The 13,093-nt window shown below is 41.4% G+C and overlaps 1 protein-coding gene across 5 annotated transcripts; it reads right to left on the bottom strand.

The window, feature by feature from the left end:
- Nucleotides 1-153: 153 nt before the first annotated feature.
- On the bottom strand, nucleotides 154-13,067 carry TRMT6 (tRNA methyltransferase 6). 5 transcript variants are annotated; one of them, XM_038132108.1, is made up of 11 exons: nucleotides 12,927-13,067; nucleotides 11,391-11,518; nucleotides 10,877-10,986; nucleotides 8,616-8,707; nucleotides 8,445-8,528; nucleotides 7,185-7,309; nucleotides 5,586-5,950; nucleotides 5,270-5,355; nucleotides 2,122-2,224; nucleotides 1,953-2,039; nucleotides 154-1,026 (listed from the first exon to the last, which is right to left on the bottom strand). In XM_038132108.1, the coding sequence occupies exons 1-11, from the start codon at nucleotides 13,019-13,021 to the stop codon at nucleotides 853-855; spliced, it is 1,449 nt and encodes a 482-aa protein (XP_037988036.1). In that variant the 5' UTR covers nucleotides 13,022-13,067; the 3' UTR covers nucleotides 154-852. The 5 variants fall into 5 exon arrangements, with proteins under 5 accessions (XP_037988036.1, XP_037988041.1, XP_037988038.1 ...); XM_038132113.1 differs by lacking the exons at nucleotides 8,616-8,707; nucleotides 10,877-10,986 and having other exon boundaries at nucleotides 12,927-13,006; XM_038132110.1 differs by lacking the exons at nucleotides 10,877-10,986; nucleotides 12,927-13,067 and having other exon boundaries at nucleotides 8,612-8,707; nucleotides 11,391-11,521.
- Between the last annotated feature and the right edge of the window lie 26 nt (nucleotides 13,068-13,093).

The following is a 13,093-nucleotide window of genomic DNA, read 5'->3' as shown; positions in this document are numbered from 1 at the left end:
AGAGGGAAAAGTAAGAAAAAAAAGATGAATCTCATTAGGGAAAACACCCTGTAGTTTAATTGAAATGGCAAATGCAAAGTTAAAAAAAATCAATTAAAAAAGCCTGACATCTGAAAGATCTAACAGTAGAATAAATAAATATACATACAGCAGTTTTCAAAATAGTAATATCTTAAAAACATACAGCAACTCTCAGCAAATGTCTCGGAAAATGACAGATAATATTATTAGTGACATTGTTTAAATATTTAGTATTTTAATTTAAGAACATGCACTTTCTCCTCTGTATTTCAGAAAAATGTGAAGTCATGCTGTAAGCATGGGATCATCTCTACTATTAGATTTCTCTTTTTATTGTTCCTTTGGGATAACAAAAAGTGTATGATTTTTTTGTATTCATTCTACTTTCTTAAATCACTGAACAGAGCTGAGTTCTATGTCCCAAGTGGGAGCAGATCACCATGTGGAATCCTGAGAGGAATCCTATGATGCCTTTCTGGGAGAATGGAAAGCTAAGCTGTATGTGTTGATTCCAACTCAACCTTTTAAAACCTACCTCATACTCAGATTTGGCAACAAACAGAATGCCTGCACTGAGGCTTTGTCTTCTCTTGATCTTCTCTTCCTCTTGAAGTTCCTGTGAGTTTAGTGGGATGTTTGCTCCCAAGGGTTTTCCTTGACATTCAGATGATGTGAACTGCTAAGGAGCAGGTGAGTCCTCCCTCTCCTACAGTTCTGCTGCTTTCCCTGACAGATGCACGACAGGCACAGCCCTGTGCTGCCAACAGCACAGAAAGGACTTGTTATTTCACTAAACTCCTGAGATCTAAACCATGAGTCATTCTCCAAATGTTAACAAGGAAGGTCTTGAAGTTTGCATCTTTTAGATGATGGCTCTTCCATCTTTAGTGCCTCTGAGTTACTGGAATCAGATTTGCCCTTCTCCAAGATGACAGTGATGCCAGACAGGAGGTACCCGCCACCTCCACTCATGGTCAGCTTGGGATGGCTGCGATCTGGTAAAACCTTTAAAACAAACAAACAAACAAACAAACAAACAAACAACAACAAAACACACCCAAAACACATCCCACAACCAGCGCCTGTAAAAATCCACTCTGTGCACATCATGTTGAGTAATTTCAGCTTACAGGACAGGATGTAATTTTTTTTCCCAGGCACAACAACAAACAGCCATTTGGGAAGTGTTTACATCTTTAAAGTAGCTGCAGAGGAGAATCCAGTTGTAGAAATCCATAATAATACAAGCTGCTGCCTCACTTGTTACTTCTTCATGGCATTGCCAGCAAAAAAAGGTATATATAATAAATATCTATATAAATAAATATAAATATATATTATAAAGGCAAGGTTTGAGGCCCATGAAAGTGCCATGATGTGCTCAGAAGTGAGGTACTCTGCAAGAAACCACAGCTGCTGCACAAACCAGCCTGAAGGGATTCTGTGATTTCCAGTTCTGTCCCTGTCATCTTTCTGCAGCCACAGCACTGAGCCATCCCTTTCAGCCATGTCACACCTTTGCGTAAGGACTGTCCCTCCAGCTGTGCCTCCCCCTTGCCCTGACTGCCACTGCAGGTCTCAGAGGTTTTACCTGTGTCCAGGACGCTGCAGTGCTGTTCTCACTGCGCCTGCACACAGGACCCCTGGTCAGGCCCACCTTGTGTGGACATCTAGGGATTATTAACCCTGTCATTCTCCTACAAATATTTCAGCAATTGTTTAATAAAATGCAAGCAAGTAAAGTCTTTCCACTGGAAATGGTGACAGTGAAGCATTAAAGCTCTTCAGAACACGCAGTACTCCAGGGTAGAGCAAATGCCTGAGCTTACACATTGTCTCAGTCAGTCCAACCTCCCTCCTCCCTAGTTTCAGGGAACGTTTTGCTCCCCAGAGTTCCCATGGTTTTGGCAGCCCCCTACTGCCATCCTTACCTGGTAGTTCCGTAGCCAGGTTTCAGACAGTTTCAGGTTGATGACTCCACCTCTTTCTCTCAGCTTGGTGTAACATTCTAATAATGGCTTACAAAAACCAGAAAGGAGGTTACACGGCAGAATGGCACCAAGCTTGAACTGTAACAGCTGAAGTAACATCCTGATTTACCTCTTTATATTGGCAGTAGACAACAAAAGGCCTCGAAGGAGCAACAAATTCCAGTAAAGAAAGTAACAAGGGTGTGGGATGAAACTTGCTGGCTACAATTAAGCTGCAAAAAAAGTTTCATGCACATTAGTTTTCTGCTTCTGAAACCTGCTCACCTAGTGACATTTCCTCCTACTTAGCACAGCAATCAATTACAGCTCAGAAGTGTCTCATCAGCATGTTTCCATTGCTCTGACAACTCCCCAAACGTAAAAGCAAATCATTACTTCCTACTGGTGTGATTAAAAGGCTGAAGCATTGCTCCCCGAAGTGCAGAATATTAAATACATTGCAGGAGCACTCACTTCAGCTGTGTCAGGTTCCACAATAATTCCTACAGTCTAAGAAATGTCACGTTGCTTGCTCTGCCCCGAGACCATTTTCCAAATACAGTTTAAGTTTTGTGACTGCCAAATGTTGCTTAGAATGTAACCTCAGTCATGACTCTTTAGACTGAGTAGTCTTCATTTAATAGGTTTATATAAAAACAATATTTAAAGAGAGAACAAATCCTTAATAGGCATGACTAAAAACCTTTTAAAAAGAAACTATGTCCTTGATAACCTAAAGCCTTCATGTTTTGTTCTCCATCCTCATTTAAACATCACACAATAACTTAGATCTAGAGATGGTTGACATTTTCTACCACTGTCTCCAGTTTTAATCCAAAAATGTCACTGCTGAACTACACTGCAAGAAATGGTTGATAATTAGTTAATTAGCTATTAGGTTGTGCTTGTGCAGAAAGAAGGGGCTAATTAAACTCCTTCACAGTGTACAGACACTACTGAGATGCCCCATCAATTAACATTTGTTTTCCAGGGGAATATGCAGCACTGGAGCAGAGTTAAACTTGCCTGGCAAAAGGGAAGTAAAAATTGATTCAATTCAATTTTGTAAATACAACAGAGATAAGGAGGTGAGATAATTCTTTTTCAATTGTTCTCACGTTGGTTGTTTGCCAGCCATGGCCTTGCAGACCATTTACTTCAAATGCAAACCTCAAAGGAATTGTGCTCCATCATGAACCAAGCAGGCCACAAAGGAAAGACTCATCCTGTGCCTTGGAATGCTGCACTGGCACTGTCAGGGGCTCCAGGAAGGGAAATGAGGGCTGAGAGACTGGGCAAAATCAAATGCTGCTCTTTCATATGGCAGCACAGATTGCTGCCAGCAGGGAGCCTGGCCAGGCACAAAATGGATGCAGTGGGTGAGGGGGGAACAGGAAGGGGCAGAGGGAGGGAGATGGTCTAATTCTGAACACATGGCATGTGTTCAGGATTTCTGCTTCCATAGTGTCAGGAAAATGGAACAGTGTATCTCTAAAGTCTTTAAAAGAATACCAAGTACCCAATGAACATCTGCCTTTTTCCCCTCAGTGGCCTAACATCAGACCTCAGCTCTCATCAAAAGAATTGAACCAACAGATCCAGGACAAACAATGTTTTACCACACAACAGCACAGAAGGTAGAAATTTAACTGGAATGGTATCTTCTACATTCAGTAATAAGTACTGTTAAATTCAGGTACCTAAAGCTGGTACCCACCTTCACCTAATGAACAGCTTTTCTTTACTCTGCCAGTAAGTGACAGTCTTTCTCCCCACCTCCAATGGTAAGCACCTTTTTCCCTATCCTTTCCCTGTTTCTCTCCTGCAAAAAATCTCTGAACCCTTATTTTCCCTGTCTGTTTCTAGTCTTTAATTTGAAGCATGTCCTTATTCTGTGCCAGGTTTTCTGGGGCTCCTGATCTCAAGGAGCAGTGCCTATAAAAGGCAGATGACTGAAGAAAGGGGATCAGCCCTGTGGGACAGTGCTCTCAGGCAACATAAATTCTGTTTACCCCCATCCTGCTGGAGGCTTCCTAAAGCCAGGAATCACTCATACCTTCAGCAATGTCATCTATTACAGCTTTCACGCATTACAGAGGACAAAAGGAGGATAAAAGTGATTGAAAACAAATAAACAAGAGACAAATACTAAACAGGCCTCCTTGAACTCAATCAACAACTGAATGTGCTGTTTTACACAGAAGGAAATTACAAGTGAAGTCAAATATTAATTCTGCCTTTGCCAGATCATGCACAGACATTAATTACAGTGATGGTGCAGCAAACAGCACCAAACACTGCCACTATTCAGGCAGCTCCACGGTCAAGCCACAGGCACTGCCAGACGGACGTTCAGAGCTTTTACAAACCTCCTTGAGCACTTCATTGCTTCAGAGAACACAGAATTACCTGGTTCTGCATGTTTGTAAATGCTAGCACTTAAATACGCCACATGAGGTATATAAATGAGCATGAGTTAAAACATTTCATAGTGGTAAAACCCAAAAATTATATCCAAGCATTTGAAAATAACCAGTAAATGTGCAGTAAAATTTATCCAAGCAGAACAGCTCCATTGCCAGTGAACCAATACTCTTTGGAGGAAAACAAATTAATATGTTATTAAATTAACTGAATCAATGTTACCTGGTTATCTTGAATCACTTCAGCATTTGCTAAGAACACAGTGAAAAAGTCACACCCAACAAATCGTCTTACACTATTTTGGAGCTCAATTTCTGGGAATACATTGATTGTATTTATTTTAAATTTATGATATTAAATCTTTGTGCTAATTTGTTCCTTGGGAATAACTGATCCTGGCTAAAGCAGGTAAAATAAAGTTATGTGGTTTTTTTCCCTGTGTAAAAAGGAAATTAGTTTCTAAAAACAAGCTAACAAAAAAAACCCCAAAAAAACCAAAAAACCAAAACAACCCAGAACAACAAATTTAGTTCCACTTTAATGAACTTAAAACCTCAGGTTCTACTTTGCTAATTAAAATCCTGGGGTTTTTTTGGGAGTCATTTTGAACTACATTCTACCTGTGTTCTGGTTTTCTTTGGATAGATTTTTAAAAATTTTTACTATTTCCTCATATTTAGTTGGCTTTTAGATCATTTCAAGCCATTTAAATGAAAGAAAAAAATCTCAACCAGTGCCTTTTGTGCCCCCAGTTCTCTGTGCCATCCCATGGCCCCCATGGTCTGGGGTGTTGCAGTGGGAGCACTAAATTGGGAACACCATTCCCAAACTATGACAGCTCTAAGCAGACTCACCCATCAGCATTCTTCTCTCTCAGCAAAGCAGCAGCTTCTTTCAGCTTTTTCCTTCTCTCCCACTGTTTTATTTGCTTTTCCCGAACCTTTGAACAACAACACAAACAGTTGGCACTTTAACTGGTAATTATTTATCAAATCATTATTGCCTGGACTGCATTTTCAGTTTTTGAATTTTAGTTTAAGACAAAAGACAACTTCCAGAGTTCCACTTAAACACCTGACTAAGCTGCATTTCAGCAGGGCTGAATCAGACAGCAGAATTTTATGTCCACGTATGTGGTGAAACCTGAGCAGCCACAACAAATATTCTTACATTTTCTTTATTTTCTTTTTCTTTGTTCTCTTTAAATTCTACATCTTCAGCATTAATGTCCATCGTGTCTTGCTCTTCTGTTGGATTGATCTCCATAGGTGCTTCAGCAGCAGGTTCCTCCTCTGTTTCCTGCAGGGAAGTCTGTTTCTCCTCACTCAAGCCATTGCTTTCCTCTTCCACCAGTGCATTCTCCTCAGGGTCTGCAGGCAGAGTCTCTGTACTGAATGTCCCAGACAGGAGACTCTGCACTTTGCTGAGAGGAAATTCATGAAGATTATCAAAAAAAGGTTTGGGAAATCCAAAACAACTGGTGGCAGCTCTAACAGGTCCCCCTCCTGGGTACATCTGAATGATGGATCCATAGCCTGTGGGAGGGAAAGAATCAAAACACATTGGAAAGCCAGAATTCTTAAAAATCTAAAATTCTTTCTAAAAAGCTTAAATGAAGGGTCCATTTAAGAAAAAGGAAGTAAATTGCCTCTTTTAATCAAACCATCAAATTTAACAAGCTGTGGAAGTACGCCTCAAGGTAGAAAACCTTTACTGAAAGAACAACAGTTACTGAAACACAGAAGGACAAGGTAACTCATGGAATATTTGTGTATTAAACATGTATTTAGGATTAGCTCAGACGCTGACATTAGCTTCTTTCTTCTCATATATGAGCTAGTAGCTCATAGAAGCAGTGACAAATTGCTAAAAAAACCTAATTTAATAAACAATTAAAAGGCAAAATGGTACAGTCACCGTTACTTATTTATGGGGTTGCTTGGTTAAAACCCAAAAGCTAATTTAAAGAGCCTTATTTGGCAGGGAATTTCTTGAATATCCAGGCCCTAAAGGAAGAGCTGTGAGATGTTAAACACACTCAACAGTGAACTGAAATTGCATCTTCTTTACTTCAAGAAGTAGCCCTATGGCCAAAAAACCAATCTGTAGCAGCACTGCCTGTGTGCTTCCCAGACAACAGACAGCACATCGGTGTGCACATCACATCACTTCCTGCCTTTCCAGGCTTCTGGAATATAATTGTCACCTTTGTCACCTCTACCTGGTGTCTTAGAATAATGAAAGTGATAACTGAGTTTCAAAGACAAATCAGTAGTCAAACTTCTCCTAGACTATGCAAAGGAAATGTCACATACTTTCAAAACACACACTAGGACTGGTGCGGTGAACAAGAGGAACTGCAACATTTCCAGTGCTGTCAGAATTCCAGTGGCACTATTCCTGTTTTCTGCCATTCACTTTCCTGGACTCCCAGGTGTCTGGGAAGAATCTCCACACAAGCTCTTTACAGCTTTTTCTGATCTTAATGTCATAGTGCTAAGAAAGGAACGAAACCAGATCTACATACAAGGCTATAAATTTAATTATATAAACAATTATATCAAATCTAAGTCTCTTTTTTTATGGTTTTTTAAATACTGCAAAAAAAAAATCCAACTGATGCAAAAACTTTCCCCAGTGGAAAAACAAGTTTTCCCTTGAATTCTGGTGTTGGTAGACCAGATTTCAAAAGCTGAGGAAGCATTTTGGAGTGCTGCTTTCAGCAGTGTCCCGCAGATGTGTATTTCCATCCCCCCTGGTGTAGCTCACCCCCCATTCTCTCCATCACAGCCCCCAGCACCAGGCCTGCACACGTTTCCATGACAATCATCTTGTTGCCAGCGTGGATGTTTCCCAAAGTCAGCATCTGAGCCAGGGTGTCGTATCTCAGGTGGCTGGAAGACAAGAGGCATTGAACAAACATCAGTTTGCTTACAGATGCTGCCTACTAGCCCAGGAGCCTGCCAAAAAAAGTTAGATAGCAGGCAGGTTTGGAAAAAGCATCAATGACCTTCAGAGTCACCACACAGAAACTTGTAATTACACATCTGATAATGAAGAACTAGAACTGGAGCCAACAAGAAATCGGCCGGGAAAAGCAAAAGCAGGATAAGCAGTAGGGTGCCCACGGCAAAGTGGGCATCTTGTGCTGTGCCAGTCAGAGAAAGTATTTTTTCAAGCTTTTGTTTGTTTTTTCTCTGGCATGTCAGCTTTGTAAAGAGCAAATGGTATGGATGAATTTCCTGATCCAATAATGAGTCCCTGGCAGTTTTCACCTGTTTTGCAGGAGCCAGCATCACCTGTAACCCAGGATCAAAACCCAGCACATGCACTGAAGAGACTCGGTGGAAGCTACAGAAATTACAACTCATCTTCAATAGTGAAAAGCAGCCAAGTGCAGAGATGTTGGAAGGAGTAGGGAAAAGGTTTGAGAAGCCTTAAATAACATATATTTGAAGATTTAAAATCCCAGCATCTTAGATCTACTATTGCTTCATTAAAAAATGTATCGGTCCACTGTTAATGTCTGCAACAATGTATCTCTTAGGTGAGGTGGGTGAAACTCAAACAGGGCCAGATCCCTGTAGCCATGGCCCCGTCTGACTCCGACCCCGGTGTTACCCACAGGCTGTTAAACTCTGGAGATTTAGGATTTTGAATCCCTGACAGGTTAAAGACAACAATTCTTGCCTGTGGTAAGTGGCTGCTTGTCTTGTTACTGAGCCAGAACCAAAGCAGGTAAGAGGCACCTTAGAAAATCAAAGAACTTCTGTCCGTGTGCGCAATTAGCAAGGTGGCGCTGACAGGGAAATGGGGAATCCTGGTGCTGCATGCAAAAGAGTTCTACTGTTTGCTGCCATATTAATTAATTTTCAGTATCACATTATCTTTCATTAAATCACAATCTTTACGTTCAAGGGAAAGAGAAGAAAAGTGAGTCCTGTATACTTTGGTATAGTGCAGGTATTTAAAAAGTATTAAAGTATCTTTCTGTTGTCATTTGAAAAAAGAAACAAAATGAAAACTCACTTAATTTTTCCAGGTTCCCTTGCATAATACATGGTTGAAAGGATGCGAGTGGATGGTTTCACAATTGTAATAACTGCCTCATATCTGTAAAAAAACATAGTAATATTCTTATTTTAATCTCAACAATTTAGGGAATTACCAAGTATTTTTCACATTTTAAAATTCACTTACTTTTTTTTCTTCTTCTTTATGTATTTATCTTGAGCAAATTCTGTTTTGTCTCTGAATGTTGTACTGTTCTCTATTAACTGTTGAACTATTTCCTTGGAAGAGACAATTCATTTTTGTTACAGCTAGCATTTATTTCTCATTCATTTCATAGACAGTATTTTTTCAAACAAGCACTGAAAATATTTTCTTCCAGTAGAGGCATGGAACTTCTATACACATGAACTTCTCCTGACACTGATGGCAAAGCCAATCTCAGTTAACCAACAGGACCAGAGAGGCATTACACTGACTATGTGTAGGAACTTAATCACATTGTTTTGACTAAAAATCATAGAAATGAAAATTTTCATCCTGAAATATTCAGTAACATTTCATTTAATCCAACTCCCTCTTTGGGTCTCTCTGATTATTCCAGTACCTCTGAGGGTACCTTTTTTCCCTGTTCCATGTAGTTCCTTCCCTCTGCTCTGGTTAATCACCAGACATCTCCCTCACTCCCATAATGTTTTCAGTCTCACAGATTTTGCCACACTACTGTACCAATTCCTTGCACAATGTCCAACTCCCTAGCATTTATTACTTCCTGCAATATTCCTCCTGATTTTTTTCCTTCTCTAGCTCCCAGGTCTTCCCAGAATTCCAGTTTTGGTTTCTTGGTCTCCCTGTTCTAATCTCCACCCTTTGTCAACCCAACTCTTTCTCATGCTTTCAGATTCCAGCTGTAGGGATCACTAGAATCTCCAGCAAAACCAAACCAATCCTCCTTGCTTGGGGTTTATCTCCATGCCAGCAACACAAGGACAAAAATGCTGCTGTTTTGGGTTCTGTGATCCAAGTAGTTTAACTGCTAAAATTATGGGTTTGATTAAACATGGAGGGGACAAACGAAAAAGGGAGTGTTTTCAGTGTGGACACTGCAGCTCCCCTTGTGCTTTAAAAACCTGCTCAAATAAGAGTGGTGCAAGTATTCCTCACTTCCTATTGTGCTTTTCAGGCCATTATTCCTTCCAACATTTAATATGTGTGATTAATGATTTGAAACAGAATCTCTTTATTTTTTGCTTTATTCTAAGAAAAAAAAATAAATTCAGTGCCTGCGTTATGTTGTTTTGTAGGTTTTTTTTTTTTTTTAATGTTCCAGTAAAATTTACAGTGAGGAAACAGGGAAGCATCCTGCATCACCAAGACACACCATTCACAAACAGGAATTCAGATTTTAACAGACATTTAGGGAGGAATAATATCTATTGCTGCTAATGTAGCTTAAAATGAATATTCAGTTACAGTCCAGAAAGCAGAGTTAATAAAAGCACAGGAGATGCATGGCACAGGCTTGCTGAGGACACACAGGAAAGTCAGAGGGATCTTCTGCCATGGATAGTGAAAACAAAAACCATCAAAGCTGTCAGCCTGATTAGCACATTCTTCTCCAAGAGATAACACAACCAGCAGCACAACCACGGAAACAGAGGAACCATTCCAAACTCCTTGAACTCAGCAGGCAAAAGCAGAAAACCTGCTCCAAAGAGCAAGATGCAAACGAGATGAATTTGAGGTAAGCATGAGCAATTTCCTGGTTTTATTAGAAAGGATAAACCAAAGACCAGAGAGGATTGTGCCTGAAACCATCTGCAGAACAGAACTGGCTGCAATGCCTTGGTAACAATTTAAGAGGGCTTAAAGATCCCTTACTTTATGAAAGGTGCAGGCTTAAATACCAACCCCTTTTCTAACAGAGCAGAACTGATCTCTTGGGAGCACTCTCAGTTTTCCAGGTACAGATAAAGCACCAGCATCACCCCTGTGTGGCAGGCACAGCCTACAGGCACACCGCTGGTACATTTGTTACACAGTGTCATTTGATAAAACCTCTTTGCTTGGCCATAATCTTTTCCTACACCTTTGATAGTTTAATTATTGCTCAATTTTAATATCTCTGTAATACAGAAATAGTATTTTGAACCTTATACACAAGCAAAACAGAATGGTGATTATGTGAGCTGTACTTTTTTATCTGTTATGATTTCTGATGCCACAAAAATTTATTCTTTACTCTCCTCTGACAAAATCGCCAACCTTACATAAAGTTTTCTCTGAAAACAGCTTTGGTATTTTTGTAAAACCAAAAAAAACAAGACTTGACCAGATGAACAAAGAAAAAGCACTGAAATCTATGCACAGATAAAAAGAATATCCTTTTTCAGAAACTAAAATATAACCATCAAGGAAGCACAGAAATGACACCAAAACCTTATTTTTACCTGTCCTTTAATACCCTTGTCCTTCAAAGCCTTTATGTCATCATGAGTCAGTTTTTGAGACTTCCCATCGTCAACTATGTTACGATTATCTGTCCCTGCTTCCTTTGTTTCTAAAGGAAAAGGATATAGATTTGTAAAATCTAGCTCCAAATAAGTGGGAGAAACACATGATTTTAGTGTCACAGAAAGCAGATTTCTCATGGTTAAGCACACATTTTTCATGGCCTTGCAAAGTACAGCCTAAGCAAGGAAATGTAATATGTGAGGTAAAACTGAATGTAAATAAAATCACCCAGACTAAGGTTCCAATTTTCTCCCACATTAAAAAGAGTATTTGTTACAGGACTGGTGAAACCACTGATCCAGACAAAACCATGCACTTCTATGACAGAAAGAATATGAGCAGCATGTAGTTAACAAATGATTAATAGAAAGCTTTCCCAATTTCTTTGGTATCATCAAAGAAACAAATTAGTTTGAAAGAGTTTTTCCAACTGTCAGTCCTCTGGGATACCTGTGGTAGTCTCTTCCACCTCTTGCTTTGGCTGGAGGTTTCCACCACTGGTTACTTCAAACGTAGTTCCATAAATATGTCCAATGGCATTATCCAGGTAGAACCACTGCTTCTCAAAAATTATTTTTCTGAAATAACAGAAAAGTGAGTAATACTTAAAGCATTATTTTTATTGTACCTGAAGCCCACTATACTTGAGCCTAAACTACAGCTTTCTATATGACATTTTCATCTATATCACAGAAGAAAAGCAGGACAAGCACAAAGAGTGAAATTAACCACAAAACCCACATTAAACTGAAATTGGTCAGGAAAAGAACAAAGAACTTAAATAGACCATATAGGAAGAGCTTTTTTTTTTCCAGTTCAAAAGAATTTTCAAATGACAGATAAAATAAAGCTATGGCACCTATCAGCATCATTTTTCAGAAGGTCAGAAATATATTAAATCCAAGCTGGGTTTTGCAGAGTAGTAGCAAAAAAGATGAACATGGTCCTGTGTTTTGCAAAGCTCCTCTGAAATAACCTTTGCCAAAAGACTATGAAGAAAACAGACAGCAATCCTTGAAATGTTTCATTTTAAAAAAATTAAATTTACCATCCCTTTAATTTTGATTGCACCAAGGCAGGTGTGCATTTTCTCTTCCTTCACTAAAAACAGGATCCACAAAGCCTTTAACTTTCAGACTGACCAACAAATGCTGCCTTGCTATCCCTGGAAATACCAATCTCGGCAAATGAAATAGGTACCAGGCTCTATGCCACACTCACATTCAAATCAAAACTTGCCAATATGAGCCGTAATTATGCAAATTATACTCATCACTAATACTGAACGACACCATTTTCAAACCAGTCCCGTTCAAGCATACCACCTTAAAATCTCCATCCTACTGAATCAGCCACCTGGCCACATTACCCAACTCTGACTTCCACACACTGCTCTACAAAACTGCCTGCTGCCAGGAGAAGAGCCCAGGCTGTGCCCAGCGATTTCAGCATTCCCTGCTGGGCTGCGGGCGCTCTCCTGCCATGCCAGCTGGCCTGGGAGAAAGAAACGGGAGCCCTTTCCTGGCACCCCCTCCAAGGCAGCAGCTAACCAGAGCGGAGCCGAGCACGCCCAGGGCCATGAGCACTGCCGATCAGCGCCTCGCACCAACTGCGCGCCTCGGCGAGCACGCTGCTCAGCTCCGCTTGGGCGGCACCAGCCCGACACCGGCAACGCCACACCCTCGGCAGCCTCTTCCAGAGTCTCACCAGCAATGCGCCCAGCAGATCTGCCGGGTTTTAGGTGTTTGGTTTTTTTTTTGCCCCAGGGACCGAGACAACATTAAAACCTTTCCCGCCGCCTGTCACACGAGCCTCGCGGGGCCGCTATTCCTGCCTGGCGCGGCGGCACCGGGACAGCGACCGGCACCGGGACCCGCTTCCCTGCGGCGGGGCCCGCCACAGCCGCACCGAGGGTGGCGGGGGCGGAAGGCGCAAACCGCGGCCGAGGCCCCGAGCGGCGCCGGGAGCCGGCGGCGCGGCGCTCACCTGCGGCGCAGCACCGACACCGCCTTGAACACCTCGTCCCGCTTGAGCACGGCGCAGTCGCCCTCACGGATGCGCACGCCCGGGCCGCCCTCCATGGCCGCCGCCGCCGCCGCTCGCGCAGGCGCCCCCGCGCAGGCGCCGAACCCGCGCGGGCGGGGCCCCGCCGG

This window comes from Motacilla alba, chromosome 3, assembly GCF_015832195.1.
Source record: "Motacilla alba alba isolate MOTALB_02 chromosome 3, Motacilla_alba_V1.0_pri, whole genome shotgun sequence".
Lineage (NCBI taxonomy): Eukaryota > Metazoa > Chordata > Aves > Passeriformes > Motacillidae > Motacilla > Motacilla alba.
Note: the sequence above shows the minus strand (reverse complement) of the source record. Positions and strands in the feature narration are given on the sequence as shown.